This window comes from Sander lucioperca, chromosome 10, assembly GCF_008315115.2.
Source record: "Sander lucioperca isolate FBNREF2018 chromosome 10, SLUC_FBN_1.2, whole genome shotgun sequence".
Taxonomy (NCBI): Eukaryota; Metazoa; Chordata; class Actinopteri; order Perciformes; family Percidae; genus Sander; species Sander lucioperca.
In genome coordinates this window covers 38,919,261-38,940,578 of record NC_050182.1, presented here as the reverse complement: position 1 = coordinate 38,940,578, position 21,318 = coordinate 38,919,261, and the positions used below count along the sequence as shown (strand labels likewise).

The 21,318-nt window shown below is 45.4% G+C and overlaps 1 protein-coding gene across 1 annotated transcript in view; it reads right to left on the bottom strand.

Moving 5' to 3' along the window:
• LOC116066626 (oxysterol-binding protein-related protein 10-like) overlaps positions 1–21,318 on the bottom strand; it is a 65,994-nt gene that overhangs the window by 40,927 nt on the left and 3,749 nt on the right. Inside the window, exons 2-5 of the mRNA XM_031322814.2 lie at positions 18,275–18,453; positions 9,133–9,212; positions 5,891–5,983; positions 2,743–3,112 (exon numbers count right to left, since the gene is read on the bottom strand). Coding sequence (XP_031178674.1) covers positions 2,743–3,112; positions 5,891–5,983; positions 9,133–9,212; positions 18,275–18,453 — 722 coding nt within the window. The remainder of the gene's footprint in view (positions 1–2,742; positions 3,113–5,890; positions 5,984–9,132; positions 9,213–18,274; positions 18,454–21,318) is intronic.

The following is a 21,318-nucleotide window of genomic DNA, read 5'->3' as shown; positions in this document are numbered from 1 at the left end:
TGCCTCTTGTTCAGTTTACAAACTTGCATGCTGTGTTACGTTACAAAAACAGAGCAAAAAAAGATTTTCTGTTGTTTGGTAAATGTGCTCTCCTGGAGAGCTCATGAAGGGACATATCACACCAGCAGCCAGAGGATATTTTAAGACACTTCCACACTTCCCACTCCACAGTCTCCCACGTGTGAGCTCTAAGCTAAACATACAGCTGATGGAGAAACTCAAGGAGCCATTGAGGTCTATGATTTCACTTCTGGGACCTAGTAGTTTTCCTGTTTGTTTTTCCGCTTCATTTTTGTGCCAGATTTCTGACACAACTCCACCCACTTCCAAGGTTCATGTTAAAGGGGAAAAGTCTGCGTTCCAGTTTCTGTCCTTTATCTGGGTCATCCTTGTTTTTCAGCTTAGAAATACTCTATAGTGGCTATACGATGGTGGGGGTGGGAGATGGGTGGGGAACGTTGCTAAAACACGGTGGAGTTGGGAAACCGGGACACACAATGTACTCAGCCCGTCCTGACCCAGAAAACGACCGAATAGGTTGATAGTGCAAGCAGCTCAATCTGTGTGTAATAGCTTACCAGTCTGGCAGGTAAAAAAAAAACAACAAAGGGAAATGACCTGAGGCCTGTACTACGAATCAAAATCAACATGCCCTGGATTTATTTCAGTTACCTGGCTTCACCTGACCTAACAACCGCGGTCCCGCATAAGCTGTGTCACGACGGTGGTTAACAACTAGTTCAATCAACCCAGGGTTTCCCAATCCAGCGACATGCGCGTTCACATAAAAGAGGCGGGGTTTGCACAGCATGACCAATCGCAAACATCTACCAGAGCCGCATATTTTACATAAGAAGAGCAAAATATAATTCTACATAAATATGAAGAACACAGACACTGTTTTACAGGCAAAACGCAATACAGTCACTGCTTCCTAAAACAGGAAGGAAAGCTGGCAAAAAATAGCCAACGCTGTAAATGCGTAAATCACAACACTTATCAATATCACTTCCCCATCAGTCAGGACCAAGATCTGACCATAATTACACTTGTCCTTTCCATAAGCTGTCGTTGCTTTAGCCTATTATTTCAGTTGCAACCCTGGCAGTGGTAAGCAATCATGGGAGCAAATACAATATGTAAAAATAAAAAAATCTGGTGCCATGTTGGATGATACATGTCATTGATACCGTTAAATAGTGTATTGTACCTCTCTCACACTGGAGTCTGCAGATGAAGTACACGTATCACACCCAGAAAACGACCGTATAGGTTGATTATGCAAGCAGCTCATAGCGGCTGACATAAACTTTGTTGTTAGGCGGCAAATTCTCGTGGCTGTAGTAATTATCGGGAGAGCAAATGAGGAAGTGAGGTGATGAAATGTAAGAGTGCCAAATTCCACATACGGTTGGGGTGGTGGATGGTTCAAATAAACACCGGACCTCCACCCAGGAGACCAGGGTTCATTTCCTGTGTGAAGTCAACTGTCACTTTTTCTAAATTAACCGAGTTTTAAGAAGAAGAAATAGAAGACATACCCGTAAGGAGAAACTAAATTTTTTCCTCATTCTGTTACAGTTGTTACACACAGGCCCGAATTACAAAGCCCATGGACAGGTGCCCCGAGCAGTTGGGGGTTCGGTGACTTGCTCAGGAAGTGAACTGTCACCTCTCCAGCTACCAATCCACACTCCGTACTTAGCCCGTATGGGGACTTGAACCAGCAACCCTCCGGTTCCCACGCCAAGTCCCTACGGACTGAGCTACTGCCACCCCAAGACAGAAGTTACACTTTTTAGCCCATCCCTGATGATTTATTTACCGTAACTAAGTATTTTTGTCTCTTAAACTTAACTAGTTAATTTCCACAAAGTTTACTACGTGTTTAAAAATGTGCCTGTATAGAACAGTCACATGATTTAACCGCCACGTGCAGCAATAAATAGAACCTCGTATGTCATATCGTTTCGGGAGTCTTCGGAAATCGACCTACAATGTCGTTTAGGTATGAGGACTTGTTGAATGCACTGTATATGTAGGTATAGGTAGGTGGCTGTACTATGTTGTTTTTCTGCACCCACAGTGTTTAAATGATCTAATCCCCTACAATATACCTCTCTACTTTCATCATATTCCATAAATGCCAGAACTGTTAGAGAGTGATGACAGCTGGTCCACATCTGATCATGGGCCTTTCCATATAAATTAAGCAGACTGAGCTGATTTGTTAACAAAGGGTGAAGGGATGTGATGTGAGATATGGAGGTACCACTATGATATGCGCGGTGAGAGTCACGCGGCAGATGGAAACAGCTACTTTCCAGTCGTCCTGCTTACGAGGCTGACCTTACTCTAAGAAGACTATGAGAGCCAGTGGAGAAGCGTGTTAGCACCAGTGCTAGCTCAGCCATGGCCATCACACACGTGAACCTCGTCTTGCATTGCCGAGCGATCCCGCTCCTGCTAAATGGCCGCTGCATAATGTTCCCGTGTAAAGAGGCGACTGCGGTAGCTCTTGTGGTCACGCTGTGCACGTCATTACACTAAACTGAGATCTAACGACACTGCGAGCCAGACCACCTCCAGAAGTGGTTCCAGACGATCTGTTTGCATTCGCACAGCATTTACATCTTCTTGATTCAGAGCCTATCCAGAAAGAGATCACATGTCAAAGAGACAAAAAAAACTATCCTTTCCTACACTGATTTTTCAAATTTGACCAGTCATCACTCAACTCACCTGCATGTTCACGGCCTTGACTCTGACTATGGATGTGGTTGTGGCCACTTCCTGGTCGTCCACTGTAGCTGCTGTCTTTGGGAGTCAGGCTCTCACTGAAGCTGTGAGTCGGGCTCTGGCTGCTGGACCGGAGGCCCCCAGGCTCCATCTGGTTCACACTGGAGCTGCAGCGCTGGCTCCACAGCCGGATTCTGTCTGTGGGAGCTGCCTGATTCAGACCAGCTGAGCTGTGGGGGAGGCTGGGACTAGGGGTGTGGTTCTGGTTCTGGTTCTGGTTGAGAGCCTGGACAACATTGTGCTGCAGCATACTGAGACACTCCCCCAGGCAGCTCAAAGTGGATGCAGACGTGGCCTTTAAAAGGAGCAGGTCCTTGGTCAATGGGAAGAGGAAAGAAAGAAAGAAAGAAAAGAAGGTGAGCAGGAGAACATGCTTCCAGTTTGACCCACAGTAATATTTCAGTTTCAGCTTGTGTTAAAAAAAGTGAGATTTCCACATCTTTTTTATTATAAAGTAGGTTGAGGTGAATATAAATACTGTGAAAGTATCAAAACGCTCAATCCACAAAGAACTGCACACAGCCCGTATTCAGAAACTGTGCCTTTAAACGAGCCATCAGGACTGCCGTATGTTGTGATGTCACAACTATATATATATATTTTTTTTTTTTAGACTATTTTTTGGGGCTTTTCCCTTTATTATAGTGACAGCGGATAGACATGAAAGGGGGAGAGAGAGATGGGGGACGACACGCAGCAAAGGGCCGCAGGCCGGACCCGAACCCGGGCCGCCGCAGGACCCAGCCAACATGGGACGAATGCCCTCGCTGGGTGAGCCAGAGGCCGGCCCACAACTATACTTTATATAGGTAGAATGTGCCACTACAGTGCCGTTACATTTATTCCTCGGCTGCAGTGACGATTTAGAGACTCCAAGAGTACAGATGCTGAAGACCCGGAAACACAGACCAATCAGAGCAGACTGGGCTTTCGGGAGGGGGTCTTAAAGAGGACGGATTGTTTCAGACAGAGGTATATTCAGGTATATTCAGACTGACAGTATGAACAAATTATAATGTCCTTTTTTACATTAAAGCATGTAAACATGTTCTAGTGGAAACCCCAAATTCTAGTATGAACCTGAAAATAAGCAGAATATGGGAGCTTTAAGTGTTGTGTGCCTAGGTGGCTGAGGACAAAAAGCACTTGTTCAACACCACACATCACTTTGTGCTCATAAGATCCTGGCTTGGCTAGGTGTAGCATTGAACTCTTGGTGGATGTAATGGCACTGAGGGATCTCATCTGTGAACTGCACACAGCCCGTATTCAGAAACTGTGCCTTTAAACGAGCCATCAGGACTGCCGTATGTTGTGATGTCACAACTATATATATATATTTTTTTTTTTTAGACTATTTTTTGGGGCTTTTCCCTTTATTATAGTGACAGCGGATAGACATGAAAGGGGGAGAGAGAGATGGGGGACGACACGCAGCAAAGGGCCGCAGGCCGGACCCGAACCCGGGCCGCCGCAGGACCCAGCCAACATGGGACGAATGCCCTCGCTGGGTGAGCCAGAGGCCGGCCCACAACTATACTTTATATAGGTAGAATGTGCCACTACAGTGCCGTTACATTTATTCCTCGGCTGCAGTGACGATTTAGAGACTCCAAGAGTACAGATGCTGAAGACCCGGAAACACAGACCAATCAGAGCAGACTGGGCTTTCGGGAGGGGGTCTTAAAGAGGACGGATTGTTTCAGACAGAGGTATATTCAGGTATATTCAGACTGACAGTATGAACAAATTATAATGTCCTTTTTTACATTAAAGCATGTAAACATGTTCTAGTGGAAACCCCAAATTCTAGTATGAACCTGAAAATAAGCAGAATATGGGAGCTTTAAGTGTTGTGTGCCTAGGTGGCTGAGGACAAAAAGCACTTGTTCAACACCACACATCACTTTGTGCTCATAAGATCCTGGCTTGGCTAGGTGTAGCATTGAACTCTTGGTGGATGTAATGGCACTGAGGGATCTCATCTGTGCACTAATAACTTCAAGTGGTCTGTCATGACGCCTGGACAGAGCAGAGAGATTTACATACTCATGGAAAAACCCTCACTGCCAGGTGAAAAACAGCAGTTAGGGAATCCTTAGATATTATTCTACCCAAACGTTAGAAAGATGAGCGAGCAGGAAAATTATTGTGCCTGAAATATTGTTAATGCTGATCCCCCAGGGCATTCATGCAGCATAGAACATCAACTAGTGCAGTCTCGCACTCTTATCTCCTTGGAAATTGCTCGTTTTGTCTTAAGCCAGGTCATGGTTCAAAGAGGAGCCGTTAAAGAACTGTGTTACATTATAACATGGGTTTTATTTTCAGAGCTGTATCTTCATAGCTACATTGTTTCTGATAATACTCCTCAGAGTTATAGCTGACATCTCGGAACACGGCAACTCAACAAAAAGGGCTAAGAAACATTCAGACAATCAGACATATTGTTAACAGATCCAAAGGTTAGCCAAACGAGGCCAACGTTTAACTTACAACCCTAACTGTCTTTTAGCACTCATCACTGTTTAGACACTGACCTCCAGGTTTAACTTCAGGTTCTACATGCACTTAGTTTACCTGTACAATGAGCAGTGATACAGGTGTGCTCATCTGGTTCCACGGTTGACTTTTTTACAGCCTCTCTGATTGCTGTCTGACCTGTTATTCTTTGTAATTCTAGTAAGTAATGTTACCATAACTGATAAGGCCCATTGCCCATAAACCACAGTTATAATATACTGCTGTTGTTTCTTTAGTTCTGTCCTCACAATCCATCTCTACACTAAAGTCAGCTAAAGCATTGACTGGTGCTAATTCCATGATGCAAACAGAGAGAGATGTAGTTAGACAGAGCAAACATTACGTAGATCAAATAGTAACCTGTTGAATAAAATGCCACTGAAGTAAGCAGTTGTATATGCTGTACTGTCTTAAGAGTTACAAAAGGCAAACAGAATGTCCAGTAGCACAGTTTGGATCAACCAGCTGTGAACACAACTGAATCTTTGTTTGATAAATATGGATTATTGCAGTGTGCTTGGCATTCATTGACTTATCTGCGCTGTATACACACTACATGACATGTTACCTCATCCAGAGAAGAGAGGACTCCACCTCGGGGGGACAGGGACTCAACAGAGTTGACCTGGTTCTTCTGCTGCCCTTCCGCCTGGATCATCACCTACACACAGACAGACACTAATTATTGCTAATGAAGGTGACCGCAGCATCACGGTAACCGCTCGCTGTCACCTGTGCTGCTTCGCAGCAGTGACACAGGATGTGGATCACATTTTCTCTAGTCTCGCTGTCCAGACCTTCCTCCACAGCGCTACGGAGGAAGGTCTGGCTAGTCCACACAGCATTCCTGGATGGGAGAAAAACGTGCTCTGGTGTATTGGCATTTCTTTAAACCATGTTTGGTGGAACATGTGTATGTTCAAAGGTTGTTTTAGTCGTGCAACAGAAAACTCAGATAGGACAGATAGTCTAGCTAGCTGTCTGGATTTACCTGCAGAGATCTGAGGAGCAGTTAACCATAGTCCTCATTGATAGGTTGGATATTTCAGCAGGCAGGTGTTCAAATGTATTTCATCTATTCTAAGGAGCTTCCATATAAGTATTAGTTTTGAGGTAACATTGTCCCACAGAAATAGATAGATTGGAATGTGTAAGTTCCAGAGAGTATAGAGACGGACTTCTTCTGATGTTCGTAGAGACACTATGGGTACATGCATCTTGTTCAATATTGAATAAAGCTGCATTTAATCTGAAATCACCGGACTCATCATCTGTTGAAGTCTCCGCCATCATTTCCATGATATCAGCCCGATATCACTCATAAATCCACCAGAGTTTAGAACGCCAACACAAAGAAAGAGGAAGGGGACGGAATCCGGCCAAAATGAGGGACATTCGGTGGAATTTCTGGTGGCACCTGAACAATCCCGGCAATGAAACGTCGTTGATATAGACTACGTTTTCTCTTACTGCTGCTGAAGTTTGACCATGTCAAACTTTTATCAATTGCCACAACATGATTCTGGCGAGGTATCAGCATACAGCTGTATTGTCACGTTGCGGCTTTAAGGAGCTGGTTGGGGAGAGATAGAGATTAAAGTACATAGGCAGGGCGAATTTGAATGGAGGGAGTAAGGTATTTGAAGGGTGATAAAAGAGGGAAGAGAGGAACGCCAGAGTAAAACTGTGAAAAAGAGGACAGTGTGAGAATGTTTGACTTTTTTCTGGATGACGAAGAAAAGGAGATCAAAGGAAGAAAGGCAGAGAGGGAAAAGGCTAGTCTGTGAAAGAGAGATGATGAGCTTTTCTCTGTGACCCCAGGAGGTAATTACTCCTGACACTGTTCCTGCAGAGCAGAGCCACGGGCACATCTCCACCCGTGCACATCTCAGCGTGGTTAATGGGTGCGTGAGACGAGCTGTGATCAATGTCTGCCACATACGCACCACATATCCAGCAGGGACTACAACTATTTCCTCTGTCTTTATCCCTTTCCTAGAATATTAATACCTCTGATCTGCAGTCAGACTATGAGAGCAATGAGAGTGAACCAGAACAGTAAAGTTGCGGGTCGGACAGATAAACAATAACCTAAAGGTCCAACGCTCTGTAAAGCTGAGGGGAGCTGCAGAATCAGCTGATCATACTCCGTAGGTTAGTTTGTAGAGTGATCAGCCAAGCAGCAACATTTCCCTTTTATTTGGAGGAGTCAGCGTTCCCATCTTCGAATCCCTTTAAGAACAACAGTTCCTTACAAGCCACGGATGCCTAAGTCCTAATGCCAAAATAAAAGAGGTTTGGCAGCTCTGTAACAATGTAACATTATGAACGGTCATTATTCACACAAGGTTATCAGGAAAAGTAATATAAGGTCATGTGGTCAAGTGTTTTACCATCTCTTGCAAGCAAGTATACAGTATATAAAGATATATAAAGAGGTCTCAGTATGTCTTTCAATGCATTCCCAATCCCTCACTCAGACGCTCTCACACATACTGACAGATTGTGCTTCACTCACACGTGTGTCTCTCTCAGGGGACGGTGAGTCAGCAGCACTTGGTGATGAGATAGCGAGAAAAGAGCTATTACAAGACACAACGCTATCACACTTCAAATCTTGCAAACACAACCTGCCTCAGATGCAATATACTTCAACTCCTGCTTTCATTATTAAGATAAGATTAGATAAGACAATAAACATTATCGTCCACTTTGTTTTAAGGTTATGTGTGCAGCAGAATTTACCATGGATCTAGCCAGGTTAAAAGAAACTGGCAATTAGGCTCAACATACCTCACTATGCCACCAATCTCGCTTCGTACTACAGCCCTCAGGTTCAGCTGCAGTTCAGCTGAATCTGTGCTCGCTTTGACAATCCAATCAGGTCCAGTTTAGCACACAGCTGGGTTTCAAAGCCCTGTAAGTTCCAGTTTAGCTGTATCCGTTCTGAACTGCAGCCAAGCAGTCAGATGTTAAGTAAAGGCCCTGTCATTTCCAAACATACCAATCTGTCAAATGTATGACAGCAACAGGAAAATGTACATTTAGAAATTCATATTTCTGAAGGTAAAGAATTAATAGACATGACAAATTCAGATGCAAGCTCATGCTGGAGCATTTTAAACTGACCATGTGCAGAAGGTATTAGGCTCTTGGATTCGCTGTGTTTGAAAAGGACTGAATAGATGTTGCTGTTTGGAGGCTTTTAGCAGTGAGATGGAGTCAGGGGGAAATGGGTGGTTTGGTTTAGTCAGAAAACAAACTAACAGCATCAACGTGCACAGCTTGTGTTTCTGTAGCTTTCATTTCAAAGAGACAAAATGCTCTAATCTTTTAATGTCACAGCACACATCATAACCCAGAGGAAGCATTACCTTTAATGTACCTCAAAGGTCAAAATGGTGGCAGGGAGCACAAGCCATTAGTGACATCACCCGCTGTGTGAGAACAGAGGAGGGAATCAGCGCTGAAATGCTGAATAAGATTACCTTTGCGGTAATGAGCAGCTGGACTGGAACATATAGTGAGGGGAAATATAGTCGGGCTCCATTATGTCCAGAAACCAAACCTGTCTAACTGGCCAAATGTACACTTCTCTGTACATTTGGAATAGCTGTAATCCAATAAGGAGGCAGGGAAGAGAGCCGGATCGATACGGAAAGATTGATGTAAACGGTCACAAGGTGATCACCTTTACTCTGCATTTTGGAGTCTCTCTTTGTGGGCATATACACACATCATATGTCACAGTTTGTTTGTTAGTTAGTTTGTGTGTGTGTGTGTGTGTGTGTGTGTTGTGTGTGTGTGTACCTTGGCGCTGCTGTCAGAGTGGCGTCGGGAACACAGCTGGAGCTGAGTCATCCATAGCTCTTGCTCCTTGGCGTCCAGTGCTAACAGGAACAAGAACACGGAGACACAGTATCAGTGTGAGTGTTTCCTGCCGTCTGTCCCTGAGCCAGGGCATAAAACCCACATCCAAGGCTATGGCAGTTATTATCAGTGCATTTATTTCAAATTGTTAACAAATTTCATTAAAAACACAGAAAACAGCAATGAATTGATCCTACCAACAAGTATTGTGTGTGTACCCAATATCCCGGCTTATTGAATAAAGCACTTTCTATCATTTCCGGTAGAGTGCAACATTCCTGGAGCCATCTCTGGGCTTTTGTCAGTGCTGCTTCTGGACCCTAACGGACTAATGGACTGAGCAGATTCCTTGCCAAGTCACTTTGCCCCTTGTACTCTTTTTTATTTTTAACTCTGTCCAGTAACATTTAACTCAGAAAATGAGATATTTTTCTGCCTCCACAACAACTCCAACACTAACAACTGCTTGTATAAAGGCCAAACCTGCCTCTCTGATGGAACATATGGTCACGATGTGTTTGAGAGGAAATTAAAGATCTAAATCGTTAAAATTTAATAAAGGTACGGTGTGCGGAAGGGGGGGGGGATCTGGGGGGATAAGGAAGAAGGTAGAGGAAGGGATGGGGGTAGTGTAAGGGATAAGGGTAGAGGTATAGCATGAATCTAAATCTTTTTTGCAACCTGTATTGTATATGGAGTTGAGTTGTAAAGTAATGATTTTGCAATAAAAAATCAATGATACGGTTGGGTTTTATCTTTGTGTTGCAGCTGATGAGTAAGAGATGAAAGCTTTGTGAGGCTACACAGAGAAGGAGTGCTAAAAATATCTCATCTAAATTTAACACAGCTCCAAAAAAAAGCCCTCAGTGGGACAAAGAAAGTGAGGGAGAGAGATGGACAGGCGAGAGGGAAAGGAAATCACAGCTGTCACATATGGAGATTAGCAATTCACACAACTGTGACCCCTGGGCTCAGCCAATCACTTCAGACACACACACACACACACACACACACACACACACACACACACACACACCTCAATCAATGCTGTATTTGGTCTGTTCTGCATTTTACTGACCCTTCTCAACTGCCTGATTATTGCATAGAACTCTGTATTTTAGGTCAAACACATGATAGCCACCAACGTTTTTTTGTGCAAAGAAACAGTTTTTAAAAGTCAGGGAATTAAAAGTGTAAATGGGAAATAAGTGAATCGTTGAATGTTTTTCTATTTCATTGAAGGCATTCGCCTTATTTTGAAGTTAAAGACTCCCTGAAACCAATCAGTGATATTAGCAGTGTTCAGATATGATATGTAAGCTGAGAATGACTCTCCTTTTAGACCCTGATGTAGAGCTGGGCGATACGAAATAAATCAGATATCACAATATTCTTGAAAAATACCTCGATATCGATATTGCAGTGATATTGTGGTGTTGCCTACTGGTGCTTTCACAAAATATTTACACAATGAGATTTTAGATAAATGATCATCAGTAATGTGGATATAATGACTAAGTGGGTAAAGGTAAATAATAGAACAGTTACAACAGTCTGGTAAGTTCAGAAAATCACACCACTTTACTGTAATGCAGCCTTTAAAACCAGGAAAAGACAACACTTGTGTCTTATTGTGATATTACGATATCCAAAATGTAAGACGATATCTAGTCCCATATATCGATATAGTATCGATATAATATCGATATATTGCCCAGCCCTACTCCTGATGGAAAAAAGCTTCTTTCAAAGGTACAAGACGCATGCTAGAGGAGAACTCACATATCACATTTAACTGAAGATGGAACTTTAACCACTTAACTGGAACCAAAATATGACCTTCCTTCCTCTCATTTATTTAGATATTTTCAAATAAGGTGATTAACTTAATGTCTCCCTTTCCAAACGTGATTTATATTCTTAAAGGGTCAGCTTGGTATTATTCTATATTTGTTTTTGTAAAAAATATCCCATCAAAAAACACCAAAATCAACAATGTGTACATACATTACATTATTTCTGACTTCCCTACTTCCTTATGGAGTTGGTGCACAGCTCCATTGGTTCCTAATGAAGATGGGGTAACACTTTACAATAAGGTACACAAAAAAATAGGTAGTTACTGTTTTTGAAAGGGTAGTTACTGTTTTTCAGAAGGGTAGTTACCCTTTTTCAGAAGGGTAGTTACCTACCCTTCTGAAAAGGGGTAACTAATCAAAAACAGTAACTACCCTTCTGAAAAACAGTAACTACCCTTCTGAAAAACAGTAACTACCCTTCTGAAAAAGGGTAACTAATCATTCGTTACCCTTCTGAAAAAGGGTAACTTCCCTTCTGAAAAACAGTAACTACCCTTCTGAAAAACAGTACCTATTTTTTTGTGTACCTTATTGTAAAGTGTTACCGAAGATGGTAACAATCAAAAACACCTCACAAATATATAGTTTCAATTTTAAAATTTGTGGGGCGATCCCTTTGGTGAAATAAACGCCTTTATGGACAAGTACCATTACAGATAGGGTTGGGAGCAGGGCGAGGAACTCAGAGTAGAACAGCTGCTCCTTCACGTTAAAAGTGGTTCAGCATCTGATGTCGGTCCCCACCTCATCCTTGCAGAGGAAAACAAGTCCAGGCAAGTCCAATTTAGAGGAGTCCCTGGTGCACACCCAGAACAAGCTGGAGGGATTAGGCTACAGAACATCTCCCATCTGGTTGACGAATGCCTAAGTAGCTGAAGAAAAGAATGTCTGGGCTGTATGCTAGTCTAGCTGCCGCTTTGACCCAGACACGTTAAGCCACTAAACTGGGTGGATGGATGGAACTGATGAAATTTGGTGATGGATGCAGATGCAGAGAAAGGTCTGGAGCTTTTCTCAGATGCTTTCTCTGAAATATGGACACCGTAAGTGGTTTGTATACAGGGCAGTGAGGTAATTTGTATTCAACAGTGTGGAGGTCCCCCTGGTTCTCGAGTATAATGGAGTTTGAAGAGGTGCACTCCAGACAGGAAAAGTTTCAGAACAAATGCAAAAAACAACACAGATTATGTTTGTACAAAAGTAAACCAAAAGGTGTTTCTACTTCCAAAACTGTGAGGGATTGATATCCGTTCAAATAGTCCATGTCAGTCTCGGAGGTGTCAATGATGACTACCTAAAGGTATTATGTATAACTTTTCACCACTAAAATGTCTAAAAACCACCCATCAATGACGTCATATCCCCTTTGTGCAAGCAATGTAGTTGTCTGCCAGAAGCTGTCATAAATTGACATTTTATACAGTTTTTAAACCGCATTTTTTACGATAAACTTTTTAGATCATGGTGATTTTTAACGCTCTATTTTGGGTTTTAGTCATCGGATAAAAACCTCCTGAATGATAAACACTGAAGGAATCCTTATCGGGAGAAGCTGACTGCAATGACGGCATTGTTCCATCTTTTGTTATTGTTTTGATTTAGAGACCTCTAGAGGCAGAAAATTACAAACATACATTGAGCAAAATCAGACGGCCCTGTTCTATTTCGTATAGGCTTCGCCCTCTAAGCCACGCTATTTTCTTTCCCGCCCTAGCGTGCTGCTCGGGCTTCAACTACGTCCGCAAATACTGTATATAAACAGAGCGGACCCGTAGCTCTGCTCCCACTTTTTCTTCAGCAAGCAGTTATGAAGAAGGTTATGAAGACCTCCGGCTCCAGCGGCGTCCGCTCCTGCCCCTCCTGCGAGACCGGCTACATCTTCTCGCCGGATCTCCACCCTCGCTGCGAGACCTGCCTCGGTGCTTCTCACGCCGGCAAAGCTGTCACCTCCGACGCCTCCTGCCCTTTTTGCGCCTGCCTGCCTTCTAAAGAGCTTCAACGGCGGGCGGACGCTTTTCTGGCTTTTGAGGTAGACGGAGAGGGGAACAGCAGCTGGGCAGACCGACGTGACACCGTCGACGCCCTGGAACCGCTGGAAGAGGGCGTCTTCGACGGGCACGGGTCCGATGACTCGTCTCCCCCGAATGACGATTCCCTCTCCGGTTTTCCCTCCTCCCCGCTGGGAGAACTGGAACACGAGACAGGGATTGATGCCTTTCCACTACGGCTCTCCCCGTCTCCAGAACGGCCAGGGGCACCGCCTCAGCGGTCGTGCCCTCTGCCACAGGCGGCTCCACCCTCCACCACCAAGGCTCTTTTTCTGGACCTGCGGACATCATTAAAAAGGCAGCGGACCAGAGAGGCATAGCGCTCCCGGCAGAGCTTCCAGCCCCCACTTGCGGCCTCTTGAGCGGTGACGACTACTCCCAGGAACCGCCGTCCAAATGGGCCCCACTCTGGCCGCGCTTCACGGAGCTTCGGCCATTCGTGGAGGAGGCTCTCGCTCAGCCCGGGAAACTGAGGGCTCCAGTCTCTCGCTATGCCCCGTTCACACGGGTTCATGGCGACACAGAGGCAGGCTTCCCTTCGGTCCCCCCCCTGGAGCAGAGCCTGGCGTCAATCCTACTCCCGAAGGCTACTTTTTTTGGCCACCGGAAGCCGACCCCCCCGTCCCCCCAAGATCAGGTTTGCGCCCAGGTTACTGACCGGTCACACCAATGTGCAGCCCAGGGCTTGGCGGCGCAAAACAACATCGCCTTGCTAGCCTCCGCCGTCTCCGCCATGGCCACCAACCCGGAGGCTCTTCCTCCAGAGCTTGCCACGGAGATTGGCAAAGCGATGACCGCTATCCTCACCCTCACCACGGCGACCACGGTGGCGTTGTCGAGGATCCAGGCGTGGCAGACTGTGGCCCAGCGAAATATCTGGCTCCACATGTCACTGCTACCCACGGAGGTCAGACGTGAGCTTCTGTACGGCCACATTGCTCCCGATGGTCTATTTGGGCCTCGCTTACAGACAGCCACGTCCCACCTCCACCAGGCGACCGAGGAAGCTGAGTGGCTACGGCGGCTTGGCTCCTGGAAAGCGGCTCCCCATCAGCAGCACCACCGCTCCACCAACCGCCATAAGAGGAAACGCCCCACAGCCTCTGCTGCGGCTGCGCCTTCCCAGGCTTCGACCTCCGCTCCTCTGCCTGCCCCCCCACAGCGGCAGCCGGCCCCTGACCGGCAGGTTTCCCCCCGGTGATAACCCAGCGACTGTGGGGCTGGCTGCTGAGCGGGAACGCTTGCAGAGGTTAGGCTTGCCTCCTGCCGTGGTGTGCACTATTCAGAGTGCGAGAGCCCCCTCCACAACAGCGTGTTATGCGGCGCGTTGGTCCGCTTTCCAGCGCTGGTGCACGGAGAGGGAAACAGACCCTATATCGTGTCCCCTGCCTCTCGTGTTGACTTATCTCCAAACATTGGTAGATAACGACCTGGCTCCGTCCACAGTCAAAGCCTACGCAGCGGCCATTTCATCCTGCCACGAAGGCTATGGAGAGAGAACCGTTTTTGCGCACCACCTAGTAAAGCGTTTTTTGAAAGGGGTCAGACGACAAAAACCCGACGTGCGCTCTCTCACTCCCCAATGGGATCTGGCTCTGGTGCTTCGAGCTCTGGGGAAGCTTCCTTTCGAGCCCTTGGCACAAGCCTCTCTCAGGTTGCTGTCCCTAAAAACGGCGCTTCTCCTTGCCCTGACGTCAGCCCAGCGAGTGAGCGACTTATGTGCGCTGTCAGTTTCACCGTCCTGTCTCTCCATTAGAGGGGACGGGAACGCAGCCACCCTACAGCCTAACCCTTCTTTCACACCGAAAATTTTAACAAATTCCTTTCGGTCGAGGGTTTTTTCCCTCCAGGGTTTTTTCCCCCCGCCTCATAACAACGACGCGGAGGAGGTTTCCCACCGATTGTGCCCGGTGCGTGCGTTATCACAGTACGTTTTACGCACGGCGGACGTAAGGCGGACACAACAGCTGTTTGTACACTATAGGGAACACTCCCAAGGAGCGGCCCTGTCAAAACAGCGTCTGTCTCACTGGCTGTGTGAGGCTATCACCCAAGCCTATAACACGGAAGGGGCGGAGCCCCCCCAGGGCATCCGGGCACATTCTACAAGGGCACTATCGGCATTAACAGCTCTGTTCAGAGGCATGTCAGTAGCCGACATCTGCGCGGCAGCCTCTTGGGCATCCCCATGCCCTTTCATCCGTTTTTATTTGCGGGATATGTCCGAGCCCTCTCTGACTCACTCGGTCCTATCCTCACTCAACGACGGATGATGCCCCGTCATATGTGGGCCGGGTGCCGAGAGGAGAGCGGCGTCCCACATATATGTGTAGCCTATGTATATATATATATATATATATATATATATATATATATATATATATATATATATATATATATATATATATATATATATATTTGTCGCTATCACACATCCTCTCTCACTGCCATGCACGCCTACAATCATGATATGTGCCACTGCATGTGCACTGCCTGGGGTCCTCCCCCCCCCTACTCTGGGTGGCTGGGAGGGACTTGGGCGTCCCATAATTATCAATCATGTACTACCCTCACCAATCATGCACGCCTGCCCTCTCGGCTAGGCCAAATTATTATTATAGATAACGGATTATCTGATACAGTCCCCTGTCAGTGCATGAGAGAGAGACAGAGGGAAAAAAAGTTTAGTCTATGTTCCACTGTGGGCTCTGGGTCGCAGGTGGCATTGACTACATCAGCTTCGCCCTAACCCAATAGCATGGCTTAGAGGGCGAAGCCTATACGAAATAGAACGATAGTTACGTTATTGTAACTCCAGATTCTATGAGAATAGGCGTAGCCCTCTAAGATCCGGGCCACCTGCTCCAGTTACATTAGATGAAGAAAAAGCTTATGTTGGGAGCAGAGCTACGGGTCCGCTCTGTTTATATACAGTATTTGCGGACGTAGTTGAAGCCCGAGCGGCACGCTAGGGTGGGAAAGAAAATCTTCTCGACTGCGCATGCGCAAAGGGATAAACCCAATAGCGTGGCTTAGAGGGCTACGCCTATACTCATAGAATCTGGAGTTACAATAACGTAACTATCGATCTTATGAGTATGTCAGTATGTATATAGTGAACTGTATTGTATTGTACTTTTATTCCTTTAATTTTTATGTATGTACTGTACCGCCCTGTAAGACTTTGTCTCCCTGTCCACTGTGTGCAGAGATTTGCTGACAACAACATTCACACTCAATTCCTCTCTGTGCTGTTGACACATAAGACAAATGACAAGCATACAGGACACTGTAGCACTGTGTCCAGTATCACTCCAGTGCACCCTTAAAGTACAGTGCTGACCTGAAGGCTCCCTCATGCTAACAAAGAGTTTTTGAGAGCTGTTGTCTTACACTTTGCTTTCCCTTCCATTAGACAGAAAGCTGAAAGTTGAACGTCAAAGAGTTATGTGTTGCTGTGTTGTGAGGTATGGTGAATGGGTCTGAAAAGGATATAACCAATAATAGGTGTTGTTTTGGACCAAACCATTCTGGGGACTCCCTGACAGGAACTGCCAACTGGTTAGCTCCTCCGAGAACTACATACCTTCAAGGCACCTTTTGCATTCACCATTCACACCGACAATAGAAACGCTAAAGTGACGTAAGCAGGCCGGTCGGGCTGCCTCACTCCCTGCCGCTGGCAGACTACAGTTAGCAAGCTGTCCTCCCGGCTAAGTAGTCTCCTGCAGCGGGGAGGGAGGTAGAAGGACCAGCTGCCGGTGTCCAAAAACACCTATAGTTGAAAAGAGGAATTATTTTTTTTAAATTCTTTGAAAGTCTACTCCACTACCACGGCCCCTGAAAGGAGCGTTATTTGGCGGTGCCTGTACCCGGCTCACAGTCACCTGTTGGCGGCTAAACAACTGCTGCTGGTAGCCGGTGTCCCGGAGCTCTGTAGCGGCTAAATACAACCAGCAACCGCTGCTCTGATTTTATCGTTCTATGACATTGTGTTCACGTTACAGCGCGTTACTTAGTTTAAAAAAACTTCTATTTTAGGTATGTAATATATGGTCTATTGGTGAAGTAGCATTAATGACTTTGAGGGGGGGTACATTTAGTCCTCACCGGGGATACAAATAATTCAGCAGAGGCAATGATATATAGACCAGAAAGGGGGAAACGTTATGAGTATGAGTATGTCAGTATGTCCCCTGCACCCTGGCCTACTTCATGCAAACTCCAATATCCATGATTTAAAGTATTTGATGAATAGCAACTTAGGCTATACAAGAAAATCCCAAATTGACATTAAAGTGCCCATATTATGAAAAAATCACTTTTTCTGGGATTTGGGGTGTTATTTTGTGTCTCTGGTGCTTCCACACACATACAAACTTTGAAAAAAATCCATCCATGCTGTTTAGAGTGAGATACAGTTTCTGAATGTGTCCTGCCTTCAGTCTCTGGGTGAGCTGTTCAAAATCGACACGGCTTGTGACGTCACAAGCCGAAACGAGCAGGCTAACCGCAACCATTAGCTCGTAGCGTTAGCATGCTAATGCTATGGCTAACGCTAGCATGCTAACGCTAGCATGCTACCTCGTTCTCAATAGCAAAGCACTACTACAACACACACAAGTTCACCATAATCTACAAAAGAACTACTTACATGTGCGCCCTCATTTAGAAGTCTCCCAGCTAATCCTGCCTTGTAACTGACCGAAGTTGTAGAAACAGCCTTTCTTTTACTGTCTATGGAGCTAGCTAGCTGACATGATCTACATCTGAGCTACTGGGCATGTGCAGTGCAATCAAAGATAGTACAGAAGAAGAAGAAGAAGAAAAGAGGTCTCACTCTGTAGCTAAAACAGAGACCAGCTGAAAAGAGGATCTGCAGCAGTGAGAGAGAGCACTGCAGTACAACACAAATATGGTGTTTTTTGAAAATTAAACCATGTAAACTTATTCTGGTACAACCTTAAAATACAATTATGAACCTGAAAATGAGCATAATATGGCTGCTTTAAGCTTCTCACAGTGTACATAGCTGTAAAGTATCTGCCCTCTGGATGTCACCAAGCAAGAGTTTTTATAAAAGTTGCCATGTGAGAGTGACATACAGTACCCATGACAAAAACGTATTCACTATATGTCTCTCATTGCACAAGACATAAAGACACATTGTCTTACCTCTGAGTTTGTAGGAATCCCCAGTAGTGGATTGAATAGTAAACATGTAGGGAAAGTCGGCGCTGGAGACCACCATTGCTCCAAGGAGAGGCAGAGACCCTCTGGGAGGTCGCTGGCTTTTACTGAGTTCATTCAGATAATATTGAAGCTGACCAACCTCTGGGTCCAGTACAAAATATCTGCAGGAGGGAGAAGTGACAGAGACATAAGGAAGAAATATGAGGTGGAGAGAGGTTAGGACAGAGAAAGATTACAGAGAGGAGGGTTGCCATCTCAGCCAGTAAGTCTACAAGAGTGTGACTAATATTAATGGGGTTAATTAGGCTACATACAGCTTTAGTTTTAGGTTGTTCATAACAGTTTGCCTTTGACTTAACAAGCACACTATAGCTAAAACATACCAGTGGTGGATGGGAGACTGCAAACAAAGCGGTTGCATATATAACTTTTATTGGCTTTGTACTCTGTTTTATTGGCTCAGTCTACTCTAAGGGTGCACTTAGAACTCGGGTAAATTGTATCTGTCTAAACCGCCCCAGTGATGTTCTCTCCTCCGTGGCTTCTTCGCTTTGCTGCCCTCTTTGTGTGTGTTAGTGTGTTGGAGCAGGAGCGCAGCCCTGTCCTCGGGCAAAAACAGACCAACGACAGAAAGACTGCATGTGCAGCCATAAACTACACTATGACCCTTTTCCCATAAAGTAACGATGACCCTATCACCCTGGGTAGCATCACTGATAATGTCACATTGCAAATGTATCATCAAGACAACAGGGAAAAGAAGGAGGGATAAGGCAAGGTGAAGATAGGTAAATAGTCCGGGGTCCTGGAGTATTTACTGGTAGCGGTAGTGTTACTTCCCTACTGTTACCACTGCAGTCAGGAGGAAACTAGTCTCGCTTTGCCAGACCTTCTTCCACAGCGCTGCGGAGGAAGATCTGGCTAGTCCACACAACATTCCAGGATGGGAGAAAAACGTGCTCTGGTTTATTGGCATTTCTTTAAACCAATCACAATCGTCTTGGGCGGTGCTAAGCGCCGGACGGAGCAACGGTGCCCCTGCAAAATAGCCTCGGGATGGAACTTGTTTTGATAGAACGTGTACGTTCAAAAGTAGTTTCAGTCGTACAACAGAAAACTCAGACTGGACAGATAGTCTAGCTAGCTGTCTGGATTTACCCTGCAGAGATCTGAGGAGCAGTTAACCATAGTCCTCAGAAATCCACTGGAGTAACGCTAACACAAAGAAAGAGGAAGGTGACGGACATCCAGCCGAAAACGAGGGACGTCCGGCCGAAATGAGGAACGTTTGCCGGAATTTCCGGCAGCAACTGAACGATCCCAGAAATTAAAGGTCATCGATATAGACTAGGAAGAAACTGTTCTTGTGGTGTGACGTTTGGTCCTGCTGGAACGCAGCCTCCTGTCATAGGGGATGGGTTCAAAAAGCTCCAGGGTGCCAGAGATGTACAGGTCAGATTGCAGCCAAACATCTGCTCAGTAGAGCAGATGTAAAAGTCTACACAGACCACTACTCTCCTGCCTTAGGAGAGCAGTGGCAAGCAAGACAGGCACTTTAACCACTAAGCCCCAGCACCACTGGTAAAGGGGAAGGGGTTGCATAAGCCCTGCCATATATGTCAGACATTCCCATCTGGGGTTGAGTAGTTTTGATTTGGAATCTGCAGCATGACAAGAATAGTACTTTATGTTAACTGTATTTAGTGCATTACTAATATGGGCATTATACATAATGATCAGTAATGTCCCTATTCACTCATATCCCCTGATTGGATTGGAGCAAAATGTCACAGACATTCCTTTCCACAGACAGTGTATCCTCCAGGGGCACCATGGGATTACCACCTGTGGGCCCTAATAACTTTGGTTAGTGGGTGTGAGAGATATAACCCCACCCAGCAGTGATGGCACAGTGTCGTGGAGCACACCTGTACATCACTGCAGCAGGTGGACAGTGAAACCACTGGAGGGCAGCTAAAACAATGTGACACACACTATCACAAAACATGATGGTATCATATCATACAATTCTTTTAAAATGGAGAAACAGCATTGTAAACAATGGGGTGTGTGTTTCTTTGCGTTAAAGGTGTTTTTGTGTTTGCATGATCTGTTTTGTTGTTTGATTAAAAAAACTAAGAAACTAAAAAAGACTAAACTCAGACATATTCACAACTCCGCTCAAGTTTCTGTCTTGTTCTCTGACTAGAGAAAGCTTTCTACACATAAAAACTAAACTAAACAATTCTCCTATTACTATTAAATTCGGAAGCAAGTGAGGGCGTGAGACATGAGCAAACAACTAACATCCTCTGCAGCGCGGTGGCTTCAAACATCATCAGAGTGCATCCATTCAGAGTCATTGTTGTCCTCCGGTTATAATATTTTATCTCTACCCATTCTCTCTCTCTCACACACACACACACACACACACACACACAATCCCAGCCACTGTTGGTGAAGTATTGCTCTGTCAGCATTCTCCACTCGTGATGAGAGTGAGGACAAATCTTATTTCATCTATCACTGGAGCTCATATGCAGCTACGAGGGCAGAGTGGTTTTACCCTGGAGTCTGCAATCTGGTCCTGAAGCAGTGTCTCCGAGCACTGATGAGGACAACCACTGATGGAGGGGAGCGACAGAAGCAGGGGTGGATAAAGAGAGAGAAAGGGCGCTACAAAAAAAGCAAAAGGTTTAACAGAAGACAAGGAAACCCAGCAATGAGAAGAAAGGGACCGCGATGAATAATTTAACTTGGTTTTCTCACAGCAATCTGTTTCTTCTCCACTGCTGTGTGGCAGGCAGTGGGACATCAAGCAGATCCATATCCGACCGCTTCTCTTTTCCAAACGTAAACCATCAGCGACACAAGCAAAGTGAATCAATAACCTTCTTCTGTATTAGCTGGGTCTCAGCAGCAGAGAACATGACAGAGCGTGATAACATGTTACATGTAACATCGCTGACACATGGAGCATGGCACATGGAGAATGTCACTCTTACTGTAAAAGTCATTGTCATGCA